Here is a 25,884-nt window from a genome sequence, read left to right on the forward strand (position 1 = left end):
GTTCCCAATCTGCCAATCTTTATCCTATTATTCTATCCTATCCTAACTATTCTTTTTCAACTATAGAGGGCCACAACATGCAACCTCGACGATCTCACTAAATTTCCTTTCCTGTGTCATATTGAAAATTGACGAGCCGCACAAATTCTATAATTGTTAATAAATAGTTTGAATAAAATGAACAACAAAAAGAAGACGGATATTCCCCCAGATAATACAGCCGATCGGTAATTTCAACCTATGCAAGTGCCCCAGCATTCTTAGCAATGAGAAGGGGCAAAAAGAGACCCCAGACTAACATAACATGTAACCACAGTCCCTCAACGTTGAGGGACTGTGATGTAACTATGTAATGTTGTTGTTTTGATTAAAACAGAAAATCGTTATAACAAATAAAATTGGAACTTGTCTTCATCATTCATAATTCTTTATATAATTCAATACAAAATAAACATTTTGTTTTGAATTTTCGCGTAACTTCTATCGCTAAACCCCATGGATAAGGAAGTCTTTTTGTCTAAAGGCTGCCATATTAAAGTTTCAGCCTATGATAGGCGGCCCATCACACGATATATCGCTTGAGATTATTTTTTTTCTAGTAGTGGGATATGTTTTACTGTGATTTCTAGACTGGACTGGACTTCTGTGGGAATTGTTTCTGGGTTGCTACCGATGTAAATTTATTTCAGTATTCACGGTCACTTTGAAATCGTAGCAGTGATTGCAGCTTGCAGTAGAATCATGTAAAACTAGTCGATAAACATCGTTTTTACAACAGCTGCGCTGCACGCCCATGCCAAACACAAACAAACATGGCAGCTCGGCGAGTACTGGACAGAAATCTGATGGACGATTCCAGTGGCAGTGTATAAAGTTAAATTACTCCGCCAGACGGATCTACAGAAAGCTGTAAGACAACATGGCGCAAGTTAGCAGTCTACCCACCGAATGTAACGGCGATGACAAGTTTGTTAACGGTTCGTCTGTTGATGTTTGCGATCGATCGGACGTCGACGAGATGGCCTCTATTTCAACAAGCACCCCGTCCAGGAAACGAGCTGGCTCGTCATGTATCGCGTTGAAAAATGCTGTTAAAAATCTAGCAAGCCTCGATGATTTTGTCTGTGAGAAGCTGGGTACTGGATTTTTCTCTGATGTATATAAGGTATGTTTTTACATTTTATATCCTGATTGTTATACAGTTTGATACCTTACTTTGGTTTGGTCCCTGGCCATGCTTGCAACAACGCAGTTTCATATTAACTATTTTCAAGTAGCCAAGTAGTGTGGTTAACACACTGACACAAATCATAAATGATTGCGATGTCTTTTTTTTAATCAGTGTAGACCATTCTGTGCTGTTAAATTAAAATCATGAATTTAATTTATAATAGAACAATAGAATGTTGTCAGGTTGGTAAGTGACCAAGTAGTACTAAAAAAAAATATGCCAAATATGATGAAAATGACTTTTTTACTGAATTCTATCATTGCTGATACTCCTCAAATACTAGTAATACATTTTAAATGAATATAAAGTACTGTAAAATTCTTTATGTTCATTTGAAATTTATTTTCACATGTGGAGGAAATTGGTAAAAATACTTTTTCACTTATGGTTTACATGAATTCAGCTTTACCCTTTTGAATGACCCTCCTCAATCCTAATGTAATATCTTATACATTTATTTATTTCCTTGAATCCTTTAAACCAAACAGACATAATTTTATGTTATTTACAAGTTTTTATTACAGTTTTCAGAGTAAAAATGAAAACATGTGGGAATAATTTAATTTTGTGAATAGTGACTTTAGAACTTAATTAAAAAGGTCAAATAAATTACGTTTGAAATGTTGGAAGTAAATTTCAGTTGAGCTGAATTAAAATAATCCACACTTGTATAACTAAAATTATAAAGGACCCAGTTTGAAACTTAGCAAGGATGTGAAACTGATAAATGTATACATTGTGTATATCTAATGACAAATCAACACTTGTGTACTTTACATATGTACATTCCATTGGAATTTTACCCAAATACTCTATGAATTGCATGCTGAAAGCTACCTTGTTGATATTACTAATGTTCAGCTAAATATGACTTTAACTACTAGAGTTAGTAATCATTGTCTTAAAATTGAAATTGGCAGACACAAAAAGATTGCAGTTAATTTGAAAACATTTGACCAATGTACACAAAAAAAAGTTGAAGATAAAAACACTCTTGTTATGAATTGCCCAGCATACAGGACACATAGACTACTGGTATATTTATTTAACAAAACAGAAATTAATATTAGTAATTTTAGAACCAGTAGTGAGAGTGATAAATATATTATGAGCAACAAACATATGTCACTTCCTATAGCTCAGTTCATTAAGACCAGACAGTAACTGTGTCTTGAATGAGTTTGGGAATTTAAGTGTGTTGTGTTGTTGTTTTCTTTTTTATCTTTGTGTTGTTATGTATGACAATTTCTATTTTCTCTGGGAGATATTATGAGTTAAATTTCACTAACTACAATGTACATGTACATAGGGATAGCTTTAACCCCAAATTCCCAGATTCAATATTAGAAAAGGTCAAATTTGTGATAAAGATACAGTTTTACACAGAAAATATTGTCAAATTACTGAAATGTGAATGCAATTATGAACATGACGTTTTTTTTAAATAATTCGCAAAATACTGATATTTTCACTCATATATTACAACAAACAGTTCAAAATAAAGCCTGGTACATTGTATGTATACATGTACATGTATCTGAGCTCATATCATTTGTAGTCCATTGGTATTGTATATGGGTGTGTATAATACACAAATGCAATACTTTAGGATTGTACAGTTTTGGGGGAGAAATTACGTTTGGAATAGTTTAGGGTTTTGTATATACCGGTACTAGGGATTTCTTTTTTGATTTGTTAAAATAATAATTATTAAGTGCGGAATATTCACATTGCCTGCTTGTACCCAAAGTCTTTAATTTAGGATTTTAATATTTTAATGACGCAGATTTTTAATTTCACTTATGTGTAACATAAATTTGTCAATGAAGATCAAATACTGGTAGTAAATGTGCACTCAGCATGACAAATTAATTTTGGAATATGTATTTCGTTGTTGTCCAATGGAACTGGTGATAAGATAATAATGTCATGTCCACACCCATTATAATACAAACATACCTAGGGAGTGGCTGATCATAACTGATTATAACCTTGCAAGGCAATCAACATTTCAAGCATGTCAGTGGTTGTGTTGAATCGTTCCTACTTATCTCTTGAGTGCTACTAGATATGTATAGTATAGGTTATGGTCACTTTTTGTACTGGGATAAAATAAAACACGATGAAGCAAGTATTCATTCATGTACTATAAATACATATCTAATTAATTTTTAAATAATGAGTGGGGATATGTAACTTCCGTGCACATTAATAAAATAATAAATGACAAAGTTACAAAAGTGTATAATACAGTAATCCATCTTCCTGAGTTTTGTCTTAACAGTATGTTTCTTTCAGAATAGCAGGGTCCCCCCTCCATCTGTAATAAATGACAAAACAAATTGTACATACTATGCTTTCAATATTGTTCCATGTACAAAATTTGTGATAAATATAAGTTGTTCAGCTACCATGCATTCAATATTGTCTGAAAATGACTTCATACTTTACAATTAGTCCAAGCCATTTTAGAAGTTTTGGGTTTGAAAACAGAGCTGTGTTTGATTTAAATTGTTTATTTATATAACCTCATAATGGTCTTTGGTTGTCATAGAAATCACTGAAGAGTGCCCATTATTTTCTGTAAATGTAAATTTGTTTTAATACACTGAATAAGCTATCAAAATAAAGAGATTTATTATAAGTTTGGGATGGTTTTCAATACCAGTATCATTATTAAAAACCTTGCCTCTGTAGTTTATGTACACATGTATTGAAGAACAACCAGAAAACAGTTTTGATGATAATGTCAAATAAAATTATCAAATAATGTACGATATGTTATTTCAGCTGGAATAATTTTTTTCTGAGAAAACTACAATTTGAGCTGGCATCTGAGAAAACCACAATTTGAGCTGGCATCTGAGAAAACCACAATTTGAACTGGCATCTGAGAAAACCACAATTTGAGCTGGCATCTGAGAAAACCACAATTTGAGCTGGCATCTGAGAAAACCACAATTTGAGCTGGCATCTGAGAAAACCACAATTTGAGCTGGCATCTGAGAAAACCACAATTTGAGCTGGCATCTGAGAAAACCACAATCTGAGCTGGCATCTGAGAAAACCACAATTTGAGCTGGCATCTGAGAAAACTACAATTTGAGCTGGCATCTGAGAAAACCACAATTTGAGCTGGCATCTGAGAAAACCACAATTTGAGCTGGCATCTGAGAAAACCACAATTTGAGCTGGCATTTGAGAAAACCACAATTTGAGCTGGCTTTTGAGAAAACCACAATTTGAGCTGGCATCTGAGAAAACCACAATTTGAGCTGGCATCTGAGAAAACCACAATTTGAGCTGGCATCTGAGAAAACCACAATTTGAGCTGGCTTTTGAGAAAACCACAATTTGAGCTGGCATCTGAGAAAACCACAATTTGAGCTGGCATCTGAGAAAACCACAATCTGAGCTGGCATCTGAGAAAACCACAATTTGAGCTGGCTTTTGAGAAAACCACAATTTGAGCTGGCATTTGAGAAAACCACAATTTGAGCTGGCATCTGAGAAAACCACAATTTGAGCTGGCTTTTGAGAAAACCACAATTTGAGCTGGCATCTGAGAAAACTACAATTTGAGCTGGCATCTGAGAAAACCACAATTTGAGCTGGCATCTGAGAAAACCACAATTTGAGCTGGCATCTGAGAAAACCACAATTTGAGCTGGCATCTGAGAAAACCACAATTTGAGCTGGCATCTGAGAAAACCACAATTTGAGCTGGCATCTGAGAAAACCACAATTTGAGCTGGCATCTGAGAAAACCACAATTTGAGCTGGCATCTGAGAAAACCACAATCTGAGCTGGCATCTGAGAAAACCACAATTTGAGCTGGCATCTGAGAAAACCACAATTTGAGCTGGCATCTGAGAAAACCACAATTTGAACTCACATCTGAAATTTATTTGTGAATTCTTGGCAAGAAAAAAAAGTTAAGTTTTAAAACTAAAAGTTTTCAGTATTTTAGCACCCCAAAGAAAAAACTGTGAATTTATTTGTTTAGTGAGTGAGTGAGTCGCATAATTGTATTAAACAACAGTTCTGCATGCATGAATTGTTTAGCTACCCTAAACATAGAACTTGTTTAACTGTGTGTAAATAGCCACCATTATCAGGTTAAGTTGAGATAAAGTGAGCTGCTTACTTTCAAAGTTAACAATATTGTTTTAATTCAATTAAATCCGAGTGCAGGTACTGCATTGTATAACATTTAATTTTACATAAGTTTCAATCATTTATGTGGTATACATGTATTTATTACCATGATTTGAAATGACAAGCAAGCATGTTTTATTTGCACAACAGTTAGTTGTCACTGAATAGACCAATTTCTGTACACTGCGAGAATCACGCGTTATGCGTGAAATCGTACGTAAAAACAGGACAAACAAAGGTCATAGCGTCGTAGTCGCGTCAAACATCGCGTGGGATTCGACAAACGCGAAAGTATTTCGGGGACATTTCCATGCTTAATAATGTGCTGTCCACATTTGATGATAGGCAATTTCGATTAAGTGAGGGTATTCGGAAGCAATGTTCATCTGTCGAAGATCGGCCGGTCAATGTAAGCTGCGAAATAAAGAAATTCTAGTTCAAAATCAAATCGTTTGATTTTTGCGGCAGACGTTCGACGCGCGTCTTTCATGCATCTCGCGAGATCTCACAATTGTTCGGAAAATCACCTATTGAATCAATACTTTTCTTTGCTTGACCTTATTTCTGTAATCAGGTCAAACAAATCAATATCCCTTTAAAGTGCAAATAAAACTTTGTTATGTAGTGTTGTGTGTGTTCAGTCTTTCTACTGGTACATGTATACAGTGTTGTGTGTGTTCAGTCTTTCTACTGGTACATGTATACAGTGTTGTGTGTGTTCAGTCTTTCTACTGGTACATGTATACAGTGTTGTGTGTGTTCAGTCTTTCTACTGGTACATGTATACAGTGTTATGTGTGTTCAGTCTTTCTACTGGTACATGTATACAGTGTTGTGTGTGTTCAGTCTTTCTACTGGTACATGTATACAGTGTTGTGTGTGTTCAGTCTTTCTACTGGTACATGTATACAGTGTTGTGTGTGTTCAGTCTTTCTACTGGTACATGTATACAGTGTTGTGTGTGTTCAGTCTTTCTACTGGTACATGTATCCAGTGTTGTGTGTGTTCAGTCTTTCTACTGGTACATGTATACAGTGTTGTGTGTGTTCAGTCTTTCTACTGGTACATGTATACAGTGTTGTGTGTGTTCAGTCTTTCTACTGGTACATGTATACAGTGTTGTGTGTGTTCAGTCTTTCTACTGGTACATGTATACAGTGTTGTGTGTGTTCAGTCTTTCTACTGGTACATGTATACAGTGTTGTGTGTGTTCAGTCTTTCTACTGGTACATGTATACAGTGTTGTGTGTGTTCAGTCTTTCTACTGGTACATGTATACAGTGTTGTGTGTGTTCAGTCTTTCTACTGGTACATGTATACAGTGTTGTGTGTGTTCAGTCTTTCTACTGGTACATGTATCCAGTGTTGTGTGTGTTCAGTCTTTCTACTGGTACATGTATACAGTGTTGTGTGTGTTCAGTCTTTCTACTGGTACATGTATACAGTGTTGTGTGTGTTCAGTCTTTCTACTGGTACATGTATACAGTGTTGTGTGTGTTCAGTCTTTCTACTGGTACATGTATACAGTGTTGTGTGTGTTCAGTCTTTCTACTGGTACATGTATACAGTGTTGTGTGTGTTCAGTCTTTCTACTGGTACATGTATACAGTGTTGTGTGTGTTCAGTCTTTCTACTGGTACATGTATACAGTGTTGTGTGTGTTCAGTCTTTCTACTGGTACATGTATACAGTGTTGTGTGTGTTCAGTCTTTCTACTGGTACATGTATACAGTGTTGTGTGTGTTCAGTCTTTCTACTGGTACATGTATACAGTGTTGTGTGTGTTCAGTCTTTCTACTGGTACATGTATACAGTGTTGTGTGTGTTCAGTCTTTCTACTGGTACATGTATACAGTGTTGTGTGTGTTCAGTTTTTCTAGTGGTACATGTATACAGTGTAAATCAAGCAAATCTTAAATTTTGAATTAATTTGTCTCCAATACTCTCAGCACACAGGAGTTCTTTCTGAGCTTTCTTTGATATTGGATGTGGGCAGTGATGTAGTATTTGTTGAAGTGTGACTTTCTGTTCTCTTATGTTTTAATTTTAACACCAATTGCTGATAATTTGCTTGCAGAATACTCAAGAAAATGAAAGTTAAATTGAAATAAATTCATCTTAAGTATTTTGGTTGTATGTGGGTTCATTGATTGGGAATAGAACAGTTTTATTTATATTCATTATCACATATCTTACAAGTCAAATGTCAAACTATTACACTTTTACATCTATACTTTACACAACCATCTGCAATATACATCAAAAAATTGGCAACAAAATAGTTTAAAGTTGTTTAACATTCCTAACCCATGAGTATTTTGCTGAATGGAAGTTTATTTTTAATAGTTCTCATTGCTGCTTGGCAACTCAATCGTCTTGAGAATCTAAGACTTGGCAGCTTGCCAGCTTCTAGTAAGATTGATGTGGAAAACATGATTCTTGATTTAACCAGGAAAACTGCAACTTTTAAGAGGAATTGATCATGGGTGATTACATTTTCCAAAACCCCACTTATGTCTTTTTAGCTCCACTGTTGACTTTGTCGAGCAGAGCTTATCATACGAGTGATTGTCCGTCGTCTTTCGTGTCAACCTTTTACTTTTTCGACTTCTTCTTGAAAACTACAAGCCTGAATGCTTTAATACTTGTGTATATGTACCTTGGGTAGACCTCTCTTACATTTGTTCATTTCATGATGATATCTTCAATTCTCTAATTTTGGTGAATATTTTTGTCATTTTTGGTAAAAAGTGATATTTTTGAATTCTTGTTGAAAACAGCAAGTCTAATTGCTTTGATACTATACATATTGTTCATTTTCTAATGATATCTTCTGTTCTCTAATTGTAATGTGCATTCGGTCTCTGTGCGTCCACCCGGAGTCATATATCGGAATCCTTTGGGTCGATTCCGTTCATTCTTTGCATGTGTCTAGTACTTTATGTGGGACATATGCACATGCAGTGGTTTAGCGATTCGATTAAAAATGGCCGACTGGCAGCCATCTTGTTTTTTGAAAATGTAGTATTTTTTTACATGTTTTGTCAGTTTTCATTGAAATTTGGTACGTAGATTATACATGTTAGGATACATGTCCAGGACAATTTGTTTCAAAAGCGGATCAAGGATTGTCGATTGACAGCCATCTGAATTTTTGGCCTTACTACTATATTTCCAAGATTTATGTACCATTTTCATTCGTATTTGGCACATACATTATACGTGTCAGGTTGTTTCATAATCAGATCAAAGATGGCCTAATAACGGCTGTTTTTATTTTTGGCCATATTACTATATCTCTGTCACCCATGTATCATTTTCATTGATATTTTGCATGTCATAAATGGATACATGTACATGTCAATTCAATTTGCAATTTGATCAAATATGGCCAACTTGGACATACTTTCACTTTTGATCTATCTTTTCTTTGCTGTCTTAAACCGCAACACGTGTTCGAATTTGATGTGAATAAATAATCTGTTGTATATGCCACTCAAGTTTCAAGGACTCGCACGCGACAACCCCTCCGCTTTAATATGACGAGCACAAAGAGACCTTTCAAAAATTTAACGGGGACTGTGTCATTTTCAATGACTTGTAATGTGCATTGCTAACAGCGGAGCTATCTCAGCCGACAGGCTGCTTGTTGGTACCCGTTCAGGCACAGCCTGAAAAGGGGACTTTATAATTCAGGTTTTGTCAAATGTCCATATTCCATTTTCCGTCTCCAACATTTTCTACAGTAGGTATCAGTGAAACTTGGCAGGTTGATGAACAAGTCTCTGCCGAGTACGCACGTAATTTTTTTTCCAGATCTGAAAATTCCAAGTGGGTCTTTTTCACGATTTTCATCAAAAATTACCTCTCTCTGCAACATTGACAGAACGTCTGCGCATGCTCAGAATAAATTAATTAATGTAAAATACTTTATTTTCGCTCGCAAAATTTTTTTGCTATTTTCGCTGAAGGAATGTTTCAGTTAAAATAAAATCCAGCGAATATACCCTTTTTCCTATATTTTACAGTCAATTTATAAAAAATCAATGAAAATAAATTCAATACAAAACACCCAGAAAAGTCTTTTCAGTGAATGATAATTCCAGCTGAAATAAAATATTTTACAGTAGATTAGATCTGTGAGAAACGCTGCTGTTATTACGGCACGTGATTTCTTCATTGTATGCAATTTATTATAGTATTGTTTATACATGTATTCTGTTCGGCTCATTCACTAGTTACTAGAAGAACTAGTAACCTTTGATTTCAAGAACTTCAAGAAGGCGGCATAAGAGACGTGTTTGCAAAGGTAAGTTCTCCAGTTTCAGCAAAATTGAATGTATATTGGGATACGATTGGTGTACCTTTCGTGATGTGCAGACGTGAATATTATGATGATTGCCAGCTTTATATTCTTGTGAAAAGCCAAGAAAGCAAACAATTGTCTCCAATCTACAAAACTAGTTTGTAAATTGTATACCCTGTCAAATTATTGTACACGAACAATTAATTCATAGGGATACAGTTTTCAAGTAAATCGTTATCCGGTCTTTTGCTTGTGTCGCGATTTCCGAAATATCCACAACTCAGGGGGGAAAACAATGTCCCTGTGTCGATCAATTCATTCATTATATAATAGTAGGTTGCCTATGATTATATTCGTATTTTTTATGTTGTGAGCTGTTAGTTGTAATGAAAATTTTGCCAATTTCGTGCGATTCAACATGGCAGATGTACAGTGACAACACGTGTATGGACGGTCGGTCGTATAGTCTGCAACGGACCATGAAATCGCCCGACGTTTTTTCGGCAGTTTTTTTTTTAGTTTTTTTTTTTTATATTTTGGATATTTCATTCACTCCTGACGCCTAAAAGAGTCTACTGTAAAGGGGGTAATTATTCACTGGGTTTTAATTTAGCTTATTTCGCTGACTGGAAAATGCGCTAAATTAAAACCCAGTGAATATGTAAAATTTAGCATAGAACACATTATCTAAATGACGAAACCGTGAATTTAAAACCCACTGAATATGCCTAAAATGGTAAATCAGTGAAATTTAAACCCAGTGAAAATTAGTCATTTTACAGTAATTTATATTTTACCGTAGTCATTGACACCTGTTCAAGAGTATGATGTTTATTGTGAATAGCGTAAATGGGTTGGCTTTGTTTCGACAATGAGCTGTTATTTCTGTGAACAATGTTAAATTATTCTTTAAATGCTCAGTTTATTTTTTGAAAACAACTAATTTTTTGATTTAAAAAAAAAAATCATGTCGTTTTCCCCATCAAAATCAAAGCATAAAGATCTTGCTACAACATCGATGAATCTCTACAGTACCGCTTTGCGTTCACCACAAGGTCACTAAACCGTCATTAACATATTTAAATGAGTCACGTGTAATGAAAACATGGCGTATATCGTATCGCATCGAGCATTTACATTTGACCGAAATCATTCATTTACGATGAAACTAAGTTGAATATTACTTCCAATTCATAAAAATTCAACGAATTAATTTTGTGTACGTTTTTTGGGGGGATTCAATTCCAACATTTCGCGATGCCTATGAACCGAAGGCTTTTCACTCTTCTCTGAGTGTGACACCTAAACCAGAGGTTTTATGGTGTATAAACTGGCATTCAATGAAAAGGCTGTTTAACCTTATTCAAATTTATAAGTACATGTTATTATGTATTTCATTATGAAAACTGACTAAATTAAATGTGATCTTATTTTTTATTGTTTGAACAGAATTATATCGGTATTGACGTTTTCATCCAATAATAATTGTGCAATTGTTAAAATGCCTACCTACACATTTATTGTTTTTGTTTCTGTTGCCCTGAAATAGACATTTTAAAAAAAAAATTAAAAAATCATGCTTGATTAAAATTTAAAAAAAAAATATGTAGCCATGTACATGTAGCCCCTTCCTGTTATCTGTTTCCAACTTCTTCCAAAGTAAAACTAGCGAAGGCATGTAATTGCCATACAATCATCAACTGTGGGAAAACTTGTATGTTATTGAAAATCTTTATTTTGTTGTCTGTGAATTAATATAATATTTAAAATGGCGTAATGGTGCAAATTATTCTCAAGCAATCGGTCTTCTGGTGGCACTAGACTGTGCATTTATGACCAGTCAGTATCCCAATGCGTGATCTCAGCTTACTAAGTGATGATGGTGGTTGAAATGGAAAACTGGATACAAAAATCCAGTAACATCTCAAACGAATTTCCGTCTGCTGTGAATGCATGTTTCGTTGCATCAAATAAATAACCAAATTTTATGATAGAAACTTGCGATCTTGTGCCATACAGGGTCAAGTGATTGAGCAATAAAAAATGTGGTTTTATGTATTCAAAAACATGGTACCAATGATCTGAAATTTCAGCAGTGCTCGCTGAAGGTTTATCAATCTTGCGTATTGTCTTGTTCTTTTTCAATCCTGCATTTCAGTTACTAGAATTTATACTAAAAAAAATAGTTTCTGTTTTTCTTCTAATAATTCAGCGACTCTGAAAAAACATATATTTTTCCATAGCGATACCTGTAGGGCCATTGTCAATTAGTTCTCCTGATCAACACAGCGTTATACATAGGGCTGATATTGAATCACAGAGAGTAAAATCTTGTGATACTAATCTCAAGAACCACGCAGATTGGTACATATGTCTTATGAACCCACATTTGTATATCTTTGACTATACTCATTTTAAACTTTTTTTTTTTTTTACAGTGGTGCTGTGAACTGCTTCAATTTCGCAAGGCAATTTTTTCTGGGTTTACAACATGGAGTGTCAGGGACTTTATTGAAATGTTGTACACAAATTTCATAAAATCCTGAATATATCTAGAAGTGAAAATTAAACGGTTTACAGTATTTTATACCCATTAATAATTGAAATGCAATAATATCACTGCACTAAAAAGACTTCAAACAATTATTGTTACTTCTCCATTGAAGGTTATGAGCAGACCAACCTTTACTTGCTCTGAAAACATAGCTTTTACAATTGTTTAAATTAACAGATGTTGTTCTATGTACAATGAATACATTTTAAATAATAAACCTTACTGTGTTAATAAAAAATGCTATTTGACAACATGAGAATAATTCTGATGCCCAGTGGTGATGTTGAAACAAACCCAGGTCCTGGTAATATACATGTACTAAGACCTGATTAACAAAGAAGTCATGTACATCAAGGTTCACTCAGATTTATGAATGCAGTTTCTTGAGCAAGTATACATGTATGACAAATAGTTTTGTTGCACTTGTGTACTTTGAGATTATGAACATGGGTCAGTGGAAGTTTTTAGTTGTCAGTACAAAACTAGATTATGGGAAATCACTTTATGATAAGTTGTACCCTCATAGATTGCATATTTATTCACCTGTTTGCAGATGTTCCTTGTACTACTTTATAATCAAATAATGGGGACTGTGACATTTCATGTCTTGTTTGTAAACTTGTACTTGTTTAACACCCTTACCCCCATCCCCTGTCAATTTCCTAAAACAACAACTGATATGAAAGCTTATTTTTGTCTACTTGTGCATTATAAGCATAGCATATTTATTTTCTTGTACTTTAACACTGGCATTAGTTTTCTCAATTTGCTGATCATTGTAATAAATCCCTGAACCAGTCTCTTCTTTCCTTTCACACATCATTATATGCTGCTAACGTCACTAATGATTAAATATGATAATTGAATTATTTATGTACTAATCCAGCTGATCAGGAAGAGTGTTGTATGTTGTCATGGCGATAGTGTTGCACTTAGTGTTAACTTTTCTTTTCACCTGTAACCTACATGTAACTCGTATTGCTGATCTTTTTTGGTGAATGCATTTTCTTATATTTTATTTATATTTTAATTTTTGACAGATTTTGATGTTCATTCAAATTATACTTTATAGCCCATGTATGCCTTAGTGCTTGATATACACAGGTTTCACTGTAATAGTGTACTATACTTTGTAGCCCATGTATGCCTTAGTGTTTGGTGTAAACAGGTTTCACTGTAATAGTGTACTATACTTTGTAGCCCATGTATGCCTTAGTGTTTGGTGTAAACAGGTTTCACTGTAATAGTGTACTATACTTTGTAGCCCATGTATGCCTTAGTGTTTGGTGTAAACAGGTTTCACTGTAATAGTGTACTATACTTTGTAGCCCATGTATGCCTTAGTGTTTGGTGTAAACAGGTTTCACTGTAATAGTGTACTATACTTTGTAGCCCATGTATGCCTTAGTGTTTGGTGTAAACAGGTTTCACTGTAATAGTGTACTATACTTTGTAGCCCATGTATGCCTTAGTGCTTGATATACACAGGTTTCACTGTAATAGTGTACTATACTTTGTAGCCCATGTATGCCTTAGTGTTTGGTGTAAACAGGTTTCACTGTAATAGTGTACTATACTTTGTAGCCCATGTATGCCTTAGTGTTTGGTGTAAACAGGTTTCACTGTAATAGTGTACTATACTTTGTAGCCCATGTATGCCTTAGTGTTTGGTGTAAACAGGTTTCACTGTAATAGTGTACTATACTTTGTAGCCCATGTATGCCTTAGTGCTTGATATACACAGGTTTCACTGTAATAGTGTACTATACTTTGTAGCCCATGTATGCCTTAGTGTTTGGTGTAAACAGGTTTCACTGTAATAGTGTACTATACTTTGTAGCCCATGTATGCCTTAGTGTTTGGTGTAAACAGGTTTCACTGTAATAGTGTACTATACTTTGTAGCCCATGTATGCCTTAGTGTTTGGTGTAAACAGGTTTCACTGTAATTTCAGTTATTTCTTTGATATTCGTTTTACAGGTTACCCATCGTTTGACCTTTCAAGTCATGGTATTGAAGATGAATACTCTGTCAAGTAATCGTCGTAATATGTTAAGTGAAGTACAGCTACTTAATAAGCTTATGCATCCAAATATACTAAGGTAATATGGCCGAGGGTTGCTAAGCTGTGGGTTGCTAAGCTGTGGGTTGCTATGGTGTTTTATTTTGTGTGAATGCAATGGATGATACAGTGCAATTCTTTGTTACTCAAGATTTATTTATTTTTTGTTTGTCACGAAAATAATTTTTATTCTTACATTTTGCATGGCATAATAATTAAATTTGCTTCCAATAGAGTGAATACAGTATTGGAAAATTGCTTCCAATAGAGTAAATACAGTATTGGAAATTTGCTTCCAATAGAGTGAATACAGTATTGGAAATTTGCTTCTAATAGAGTAAATACAGTATTGGAAATTTGCTTCCAATAGAGTGAATACAGTATTGGAAAATTGCTTCCAATAGAGTAAATACAGTATTGGAAAATTGCTTCCAATAGAGTGAATACAGTATTGGAAATTTGCTTCCAATAGAGTAAATACAGTATTGGAAATTTGCTTCCAATAGAGTGAATACAGTATTGGAAATTTGCTTCTAATAGAGTGAATACAGTATTGGAAATTTGCTTCTAATAGAGTGAATACAGTATTGGAAATTTGCTTCCAATAGAGTGAATACAGTATTGGAAATTTGCTTCTAATAGAGTGAATACAGTATTGGAAATTTGCTTCTAATAGAGTGAATACATTATTGGAAATTTGCTTCCAATAGAGTGAATACAGTATTGGAAATTTGCTTCTAATAGAGTGAATGTATAATGTATGTCATGTCATATAAAAGTGCTTCATTTGTAAATTGTTATGAATTAGCAAAGATGACACTTGTGTGTAGGTTCAAAGGTTAATTAGAGGTCATTTACCAGTGGAGTAAACAGTAATAATTTATATTGAGTTTTGTGTGTTTTTGACAGGTTTATGGGTGTATGTGTTCATGAAGGACAACTCCATGCCCTCACAGAGGTAAGTACTGGCTCATTGAGGGATAATTTCACTCAAATGAAACATGGGGATGGGTAGGGTTCTGTCCATGTGTCCGTCTGATACATGTATTTATGTGCATCTTTGAGGGAACATTTTGAAAGCATTACAGTCAAACAAACAAACAGTATATTTTATGTGTTACTTTTGTATGGGACCAATATAAATTGTAATGCAGTGTCTCAAATAAGATCTATCCCAAAGGTCAAAGCATATTTCAGTCAATGTTAGTTTAGATGGGTGACAATGTGTTTTTGATAGTGTCTGTGCTGATTTCTCTGTTCATAGTTTGGCACGTTCAGATAGATCTTCCATAGAGTAACTACTACTCCCGTAGAAGAACTATGGTTCCTTCATAGAAGGACTGTGCTTCTCCCATGAGTGACTGTGGTTCTCCCATAGAGTGACTGTGGTTCCCCTGTAAAGGGACTATGATTCTCCTATAGAGTGTGTATGGTTCTTTTGTAGAGGGACTGATTTTTTCACATGACTGTGGTTCTCCTATAGAGGGATTGTGGTTCTTCCACAGCGGGGACTGTGGTTCTCCCATAGTGTGACTGTGGTTCTCCCATAGAGTGACTGTGGTAGTTCCAAAGGACTGGTTCTCTCATGGTCTGACTATGATTCTCCCATGAAGAGACTATGGTTCTTCCACAGAGAGACTATGGTTCTTCCATAGAGAGACTATGGTTCTCATAGAGAGACTGATTCTCCCATAGAGGGACTGGTTCTTCCATAGAGGGACTGTGGTTTTCTCATGGTGTGACTGTGATTCTCCCATAGAGGGACTATGGTTCTTCCATAGAGAGAATGTGTTTCTCTCGTGTTGTGACTGTGATTCTCTCATAGAGGGACTATGGTTCTTTCATAGAGCGACTGTGGTTCTTCCATAGAGAGACTATGGTTCTTCTATAGAGGGACTGTGGTTCTCTCATGGTGTGACTGTGGTTCTCTCATGGTGTGACTGTGGTTCTCCCATAGTGTGACTCTGATTCTCCCATGAAGAGACTATGGTTCTTCCATAGAGAGACTATGGTTCTTCCATAGAAATACTATGGTTCTTCTATAGAGGGACTGTGGTTCTCTCATGGTGTGACTGTGATTCTCCCATAGAGGGACTATGGTTCTTCCATAGAGAGAATGTGGTTCTTCTATAGAGAGACTATGGTTCTTCTATAGAAGGACTGTGGTTCTCTCGTGTTGTGACTGTGTTTCTCTCATAGAGAGACTGTGATTCTCCCATAGAGGGACTATGGTTCTTTCATAGAGCAACTGTGGTTCTTCTATAGAGAGACTCTGGTTCTTCTATAGAGAGACTCTGGTTCTTCTATAGAGAGACTCTGGTTCTTCTATAGAGAGACTCTGGTTCTCTCATGGTGTGACTGTGATTCTCTCATAGAGGGACTATGGTTTTTCCATAGAGAGACTGTGGTACTTCCATAGGGGGACTGTGGTTCTCTCTTTGTGTGACTGTGATTCTCTCATAGGAGACTGTGATTCTCCCATAGAGGGACTATGGTTCTTCCATAGAGAGACTGTGATTCTCCCATAGAGGGACTATGGTTCTTCTATAGAGGAACTGTGGTTCTCTCATGGTGTGACTGTGGTTCCCCCGTAGTGTGACTGTGATTCTTCCATAGAGAGACTATGGTTCTTCCATAGAGATACTATGGTTCTTCTATAGAGGGACTGTGGTTCTCTCATGGTGTGACTGTGATTCTCTCATAGAGAGACTGTGATTCTCTCATAGAGGGACTATCGTACTTCCATAGAGGGACTGTAGTTTTTCCATAGAGAGACTGTAGTACTTCTATGTGATTCTTCTACAGTTGCCACTATGCTTGAAAGCTAAGGGTTTTGAACTTTTCAGGTAGGAGTAGTGGTACATTTTATTTGTGGTTTTTCCACAGAGTGACTGTGATTCTCTCGTAGAGGGACTGATTCTCCCATAGAGGGATATGGTTCTTCCATAGGGGGACTGTGATTCTCCAATAGAGGAACTGTGATTCTCCAATAGAGGGACTGCGATTCTCCCATAAGGGAACTGTGGTTCTCCCATAAGGGAACTGTGGTTCTCCCATAGGGGTTGTGGTTATTCCATGGTGTGGCTGTGATTCTTATATATAGGGACTGTAATTCTCCAATAGGAGGACTGTGATTTCTTAAATACTGTGGTTGTTCCATAGTGTGGCTGTGGTTATTCCATAGAGGTACTGTGATTCTCCAGTCCTATAGAAGGACTATGGTTCTCCCATAGACAGACTGTAGTTCTTTTGTAAGAGGTCTGTGGTTCTCTCGTAGTGATTGTGGTTCTTCCATAGAGCAAAATGCCCTGGTGGTTAATTTATTCTTTTGTTCTCTGAAAATCTATGGTCAGTTGCCACTATGCTTGAAAGCTAGGTGTGACATGTATGAACTTTTCAAGTAGGATAGTAGTACATTTTATCTCTCACTGTGCTGACTCTATTCTACTGTGTCAACCAAATTGGTGTAACATTCTACTGTATGTACCTTAGGCCCCACCGACTTAATTTTATGGATGACATCCACGCGCGCATTAGTTTTCGCCTGTTCTCAAAAAAAAAAAAAAAAAAATCTCCGACGACGAGTCTCCACAGATCGGTTTTCTATCTGGAACTTGCCGACTCATATTGTCGCAAAGCACCGGCTTGTCGTAAAACTCTTTTTGGACTATCTTAAAACGTGCCAATTTTGTCGTAAATGATCTTCTGCACATGCGTATTGCGTTGCCGGGAATACGTGAGCATAAAAGTTCAGAGGAAAAACTGAGGGATTGTTGTAGACTGGTACGCAATTGACGTCGGCCAGGGAGATGTGAAGTTTACACAGCTATACGAGAGATTGGTTAAAGCTTACCCCTACTGTGTAGAGAGGAGCAAGCAAGGACATTTCTGTATCATTGCAATGTTTTGTTAGTTATTGTCATAAGTGTAGTGTATGTACATTCCGCCTTGACTTGTACTGAAAATGATGTTCATGTTGTACCTTGAATGCAGTGTTTTGACTGAAGGTACTTCATCATGACTACATGTACAAGAGCTTGTCTGAAATGGTTATACCTGTGACAGTAATACAGTACGATATGTGTATATCAACATGTGCCTCCTACAAATAAAGACTTCTTGTTGTTTTTTGATACATTGTGTTCTGTGGTTCAATTCGTAATAGCAGCTCCGTGGTCCTGTGGTTTTAGCAGGATTTTTTTTTTTTGCCCTCTCGCATTAGATTTGGGGTCTCCAGAGGATGTCATCCATAAAATTAAATCAGTGTGGCCTAAGTACATGTACTACATTATACCCTCTTACAGCACCAAATGTGTGGTTCATTCTTTTCTTAAGGGTCACTGCTTACAATGTAGGTCAACAATCCCATTTCATTCCATCCCAAGTTCATTTTACTACCTACTTTAAATTCTGTCATGCTTACTTGAGTTTATGAAAGCATGTTGTTTACATCACTAAACTATTGGTATTATCTTGTTTACTGTGAGTGAAAAAAAAAAAACAGATTTATAAGATTCAGTGACCATTATTCAAAATGGATTCTGTTTTTGTGAGGCATTGTAAAATTTGGATGGAAAATAATTTTTTTCTTTTGATTTATGATATTTGTAAATCATGGGTAAGGTTTAACTTAAATTATGTACTACTGCATGTACTTCCAGAGGTAAAAACCTTGTTTTTTCGAGGGGGGGACAAAGTTATACAAATATTTGTTTGCCATGTGCCAGTTTAAAATATTATGTCTTTTTGGAAAAATAAATTATTATTTAGGCCAGACTTTTTTTATTCCTTGTTTCGCAAGTTTTTATAAGGCATATTTTTTTCGGAGAGCGGGGAAAAAAATAAAATTAATTCTTTTTTTCCATTAGATTTGCGTGATTCTCAAAGAATTGTAAGTGAGATCATTGATCGGAGAGAAGAAATGAAATAAAATTTTATTCCATGTATAATTTTCTTTCTCATTTGCGTGAGACCTGGTACTTCGATCATGATGCTCCCATGAAAATGCAACTTGGATTTGTTATGCGATAAAAATAATATTTTTTTAGCATTTTTTTGCGCTTACAAGTCGGTGGGCGCAAGAAATTACGCAGAAATAAAATTATATTTTTATTTCATTTTCGGCTCATGTTCATTCGGCGGGTTCGCGAAACAAGGGATAATAAAAGTCTGGCCTTAGTGAAAACACAAATGTTCACAAACAGTACGCATATTTATTAAACAATTGTTTACGTAAAATCAGAATCATGATGGGAAAGTTATTAAGGTCATGGAAAAACTGTGGTTGTTATAACTGAGTTAAGATGAATCTCCATTATTATTTTGTTTTTCAAATGTTTTGGTTAATATGTCAACTTGATGCATTCAAAGGGTTTAGCATGAAAACAAAATTAATGGTTTGAAATGTTTTTTAATCAAATCATGGAGGTATGTTTATACTTCCATGATCAAATCTAGGATGTTGCATATAATGAAGCGATACCAATAAAAATTGTTTTAATGTTTTAATTCACAAGAATTACTAGTACTTTTTAAAGATGGCTACAACACATAGTACTTTATGAAAGGCTCTAAAAGTCAAAGCTTTTCTCTGCAAAAATTTTTTAAAAATTCATCTTATACCGGTAATGTTATAGTGATAAAAATCATTGATGATTTGTGGTAAAAATTGTCCCTTGTATATTCTTGGTACGAGTTCATGGCAGGAGTTGTAGTAAATGAAAACATTACTATTAATTCTACTTTATAGGTTTTATTAAGAAATCTGTATTTTTCTAAAACCACTATTTAACACCACTTATAAGGTCAACAAATGTCAACCATTAAATTCATCTGACTTTTGTGTTTCATTCACTTTTGAACAGACACATTTCTTTGTCCGGAATTTTTATGCAAAACAGTTCCAAATTTCTCAGTAGTCCAGTGTCATTGGCATAGACAGAATGTGATATTTTTCAATAATTTTGGGCAAACATGTACATTTTAAATTTTGATTAACAGTTCTTGTGGAAAAAAACAGTTTGTGATATTGACTATTTTACTGAGCTGACTTGACATTAGTTGATGCATTGCGGTCAAGGGTGATGTCCAGTCTCTCATCACAAATGAGCTATTACTGATGAAAAACCTACGATTGCTTAAAAGAAAATATGTTAATTGTTTTTCATTGAACAAACAAATTTGTTTCAGAGATGAGGTACTTTGGTCTGAAAGGTAACTTCAGAGTTATGAATGGATGTATTTATATAGCTGGTGCTTTGTGTATTGATAGCGTTGTGTGGCTGATAAGATAAGCTGACCCATCACTGACAACTTGTCACTTGTCACTTGTCACTTGTCACTTGGTTTTATGTGTTATTTATCATCTCATGAATATTTATTAAGATTGTTTGATTTGTTGAAACAACACTCTGGTGACACACATACAACACTCTGGTGACACACATACAACACTCTGGTGACACATATACAACACTCTGGTGACACACATACAACACTCTGGTGACACACATACAACACTCTGGTGACACACATACAACACTCTGGTGACACATATACAACACTCTGGTGACACACATACAACACTCTGGTGACACACATACAACACTCTGGTGACACACATACAACAATCTGGTGACACACATACAACACTCTGGTGACACACATACAACACTGGTGACACACATACAACACCCTGGTGACACACATACAACACTCTGATGACACACATACAACACTCTGGTGACACACATACAACACTCTGGTGACACACATACAACACCCTGGTGACACACATACAACACCCTGGTGACACACATACAACACCCTGGTGACACACATACAACACTCTGGTGACACACATACAACACCCTGGTGACACACATACAACACTCTGATGACACACATACAACACTCTGGTGACACACATAAACACTCTGGTGACACACAACAACACTCTGGTGACACACATACAACACTCTGGTGACACACATACAACACCCTGGTGACACACATACAACACCCTGGTGACACACATACAACACCCTGATGACACACATACAACACCCTGGTGACACACATACAACACTCTGGTGACACACATACAACACTCTGGTGACACACATACAACACTCTGGTGACACACATACAACACCCTGGTGACACATATACAACACTCTGGTGACACACATACAACACTCTGGTGACACACATACAACACTCTGGTGACACACATACAACACTCTGGTGACACACATACAACACTCTGGTGACACACATACAACACTCTGGTGACACACATACAACACTCTGGTGACACACATACAACACTCTGGTGACACACATACAACACTCTGGTGACACACATACAACACTCTGGTGACACACATACAACACTCTGGTGACACACGTACAACACTGGTGACACACGTACAACACTCTGGTGACACACATACAACACTCTGGTGACACACGTACAACACTCTGGTGACACACATACAACACTCTGGTGACACACATACAACACTCTGGTGACACACATACAACACTCTGGTGACACACGTACAACACCCTGGTGACACACATACAACACCCTGGTGACACACATACAACACTCTGGTGACACACGTACAACACCCTGGTGACACACGTACAACACCCTGGTGACACACATACAACACTCTGGTGACACACATACAACACTCTGGTGACACATACAACACTCTGGTGACACACATACAACACTCTGGTGACACACATACAACACTCTGGTGACACACATACAACACTCTGGTGACACACATACAACACTCTGGTGACACACATACAACACTCTGGTGACACACATACAACACTGGTGACACACATACAACACCCTGGTGACACACATACAACACCCTGGTGACACACATACAACACCCTGGTGACACACATACAACACTCTGGTGACACACATACAACACTCTGGTGACACACATACAACACTCTGGTGACACACATACAACACTCTGGTGACACACATACAACACTCTGGTGACACACATACAACACCCTGGTGACACACATACAACACTCTGGTGACACACATACAACACTCTGGTGACACACATACAACACTCTGGTGACACACATACAACACTCTGGTGACACACATACAACACTCTGGCGACACACATACAACACTCTGGTGACACATATACAACACTCTGGTGACACACATACAACACTCTGGTGACACACATACAACACCCTGGTGACACACATACAACACCCTGGTGACACACATACAACACCCTGGTGACACACATACAACACTCTGGTGACACACATACAACACTCTGGTGACACACATACAACACTCTGGTGACACACATACAACACTCTGGTGACACACATACAACACTCTGGCGACACACATACAACACTCTGGTGACACATATACAACACTCTGGTGACACATATACAACACTCTGGTGACACATATACAACACTCTGGTGACACACATACAACCCTCTGGTGACACACATACAACCCTCTGGTGACACACATACAACACTGTTGACACACATACAACACTCTGGTGACACACATACAACACTGGTGACACACATACAACACTGGTGACACACATACAACACTCTGGTGACACATGTTATTGTGCATGTCAGTTAAAACTGTTCAGTCATTGCACATGTCAGTTAAAACTGTCCAGTCATTCCGCATATCTGTTAAAACTGTCCAGTCATTGCGCATGTCAGTTAGGTCAGTTAGAACTGTCCAGTCATTGTGCATGTCAGTTAAAACTGTCTTATCATTGTGCATGTCAGTTAAAACTGTTCAGTCATTGCACATGTCAGTTAAAACTGTCCAGTCATTCCGCATATCTGTTAAAACTGTCCAGTCACTGCACATGTCAGTTAAAACTGTCCAGTCATTGCGCATGTCAGTTAAAACTGTCCAGTCATTGCACATGTCAGTTAAAACTGTCCAGTCATTGCACATGTCAGTTAAAACTGTCCAGTCATTGCACATGTCAGTTAAAACTGTGCAGTCATTGCACATGTCAGTTAAAACTGTTCAGTCATTGCGCATGTCAGTTAAAACTGTCCAGTCATTGCACATGTCAGTTAAAACTGTCCAGTCATTGCATATGTCAGTTAAAACTATCTAGGCATTGCACATGTCAGTTAAAACAGTCCAGTCATTGCTCATGTCAGTTTAAACTGTCTAGTCATTGCACATGTCAGTTAAAACTGTCCAGTCATTGCACATGTCAGTTAAAACTGTTCAGTCATTGCGCATGTCAGTTAAAACTGTTCAGTCATTGCACATGTCAGTTAAAACTGTCCAGTCATTGCACATGTCAGTTAAAACTATCTAGGCATTGCACATGTCAGTTAAAACAGTCCAGTCATTGCTCATGTCAGTTTAAACTGTCTAGTCATTGCACATGTCAGTTAAAACTGTCCAGTCATTGCACATATCAGTTAAAACTGTCCAGTCATTGCACATGTCTGTTAAAACTGTCCAGTCATTGCACATGTCAGTTAAAACTGTCCAGTCATTGCACATGTCTGTTAAAACTGTCCAGTCATTGCACATGTCGGTTAAAACTGTCCAGTCATTGCACATGTCAGTTAAAACTGTCCAGTCATTGCACATGTCTGTTAAAACTGTCCAGTCATTGCACATGTCAGTTAAAACTATCTAGGCATTGCACATGTCAGTTAAAACAGTCCAGTCATTGCTCATGTCAGTTTAAACTGTCTAGTCATTGCACATGTCAGTTAAAACTGTCTAGTCATTGCACATGTCAGTTAAAACTGTCCAGTCATTGCACATGTCTGTTAAAACTGTCCAGTCATTGCACATGTCGGTTAAAACTGTCCAGTCATTGCACATGTCAGTTAAAACTGTCCAGTCATTGCACATGTCTGTTAAAACTGTCCAGTCATTGCACATGTCTGTTAAAACTGTCCAGTCATTGCACATGTCAGTTAAAACTGTCCAGTCATTGCACATGTCTGTTAAAACTGTCCAGTCATTGCACATGTCAGTTAAAACTATCTAGGCATTGCACATGTCAGTTAAAACAGTCCAGTCATTGCTCATGTCAGTTTAAACTGTCTAGTCATTGCACATGTCAGTTAAAACTGTCCAGTCATTGCACATATCAGTTAAAACTGTCCAGTCATTGCACATGTCAGTTAAAACTGTCCAGTCATTGCACATATCAGTTAAAACTGTCCAGTCATTGCACATGTCTGTTAAAACTGTCCAGTCATTGCACATGTCGGTTAAAACTTCCAGTCATTGCACATGTCAGTTAAAACTGTCTAGTCATTGCACATGTCGGTTAAAACTGTCCAGTCATTGCACATGTCGGTTAAAACTGTCCAGTCATTGCACATGTCGGTTAAAATTGTCCAGTCATTGCGCATGTCTGTTAAAACTGTCCAGTCATTGCACATGTCAGTTAAAACTGTCCAGTCATTGCACATGTCAGTTAAAACTATCTAGGCATTGCATATGTCAGTTAAAACAGTCCAGTCATTGCTCATGTCAGTTTAAACTGTCTAGTCATTGCACATGTCAGTTAAAACTGTCCAGTCATTGCACATGTCAGTTAAAACTGTTCAGTCATTGCGCATGTCAGTTAAAACTGTTCAGTCATTGCACATGTCAGTTAAAACTGTCCAGTCATTGCACATGTCAGTTAAAACTGTTCAGTCATTGCGCATGTCAGTTAAAACTGTTCAGTCATTGCACATGTCAGTTAAAACTGTCCAGTCATTGCACATGTCAGTTAAAACTATCTAGGCATTGCACATGTCAGTTAAAACAGTCCAGTCATTGCTCATGTCAGTTAAAACTGTCTAGTCATTGCACATGTCAGTTAAAACTGTCCAGTCATTGCACATGTCAGTTAAAACTATCTAGGCATTGCACATGTCAGTTAAAACAGTCCAGTCATTGCTCATGTCAGTTTAAACTGTCCAGTCATTGCACATGTCGGTTAAAACTGTCCAGTCATTGCACATGTCGGTTAAAACTGTCCAGTCATTGCACATGTCGGTTAAAATTGTCCAGTCATTGCACATGTCTGTTAAAACTGTTCAGTCATTGCACATGTCAGTTAAAACTGTCCAGTCATTGCACATGTCAGTTAAAACTATCTAGGCATTGCATATGTCAGTTAAAACAGTCCAGTCATTGCTCATGTCAGTTTAAACTGTCTAGTCATTGCACATGTCAGTTAAAACTGTCCAGTCATTGCACATATCAGTTAAAACTGTCCAGTCATTGCACATGTCGGTTAAAACTGTCCAGTCATTGCACATGTCGGTTAAAACTATCTAGGCATTGCATATGTCAGTTAAAACAGTCCAGTCATTGCTCATGTCAGTTTAAACTGTCTAGTCATTGCACATGTCAGTTAAAACTGTCCAGTCATTGCGCATGTCAGTTAAAACTGTCCACTCAATGCACATGTCAGTTAAAACTGTCAAGTCATTGCACATGTCAATTAAAACTGTCTAGTCATTGCACATGTCAGTTAAAACTGTCCAGTCA

The 25,884-nt window shown here is 36.7% G+C and overlaps 1 protein-coding gene across 1 annotated transcript in view; it reads left to right on the forward strand.

Moving 5' to 3' along the window:
* The first annotated feature begins 574 nt into the window (after positions 1-574).
* The window catches only part of LOC100371191 (dual specificity testis-specific protein kinase 1-like), a 66,350-nt gene continuing 41,040 nt past the window's right edge, over positions 575-25,884 (forward strand). Inside the window, exons 1-3 of the mRNA XM_085503512.1 lie at positions 575-1,165; positions 14,231-14,352; positions 15,222-15,270. Coding sequence (XP_085359638.1) covers positions 920-1,165; positions 14,231-14,352; positions 15,222-15,270 — 417 coding nt within the window. The 5' untranslated portion in view covers positions 575-919. The remainder of the gene's footprint in view (positions 1,166-14,230; positions 14,353-15,221; positions 15,271-25,884) is intronic.

This window comes from Saccoglossus kowalevskii, chromosome 9 (assembly GCF_978046115.1).
Source record: "Saccoglossus kowalevskii chromosome 9, keSacKowa6.1, whole genome shotgun sequence".
Taxonomy (NCBI): domain Eukaryota; kingdom Metazoa; phylum Hemichordata; class Enteropneusta; family Harrimaniidae; genus Saccoglossus; species Saccoglossus kowalevskii.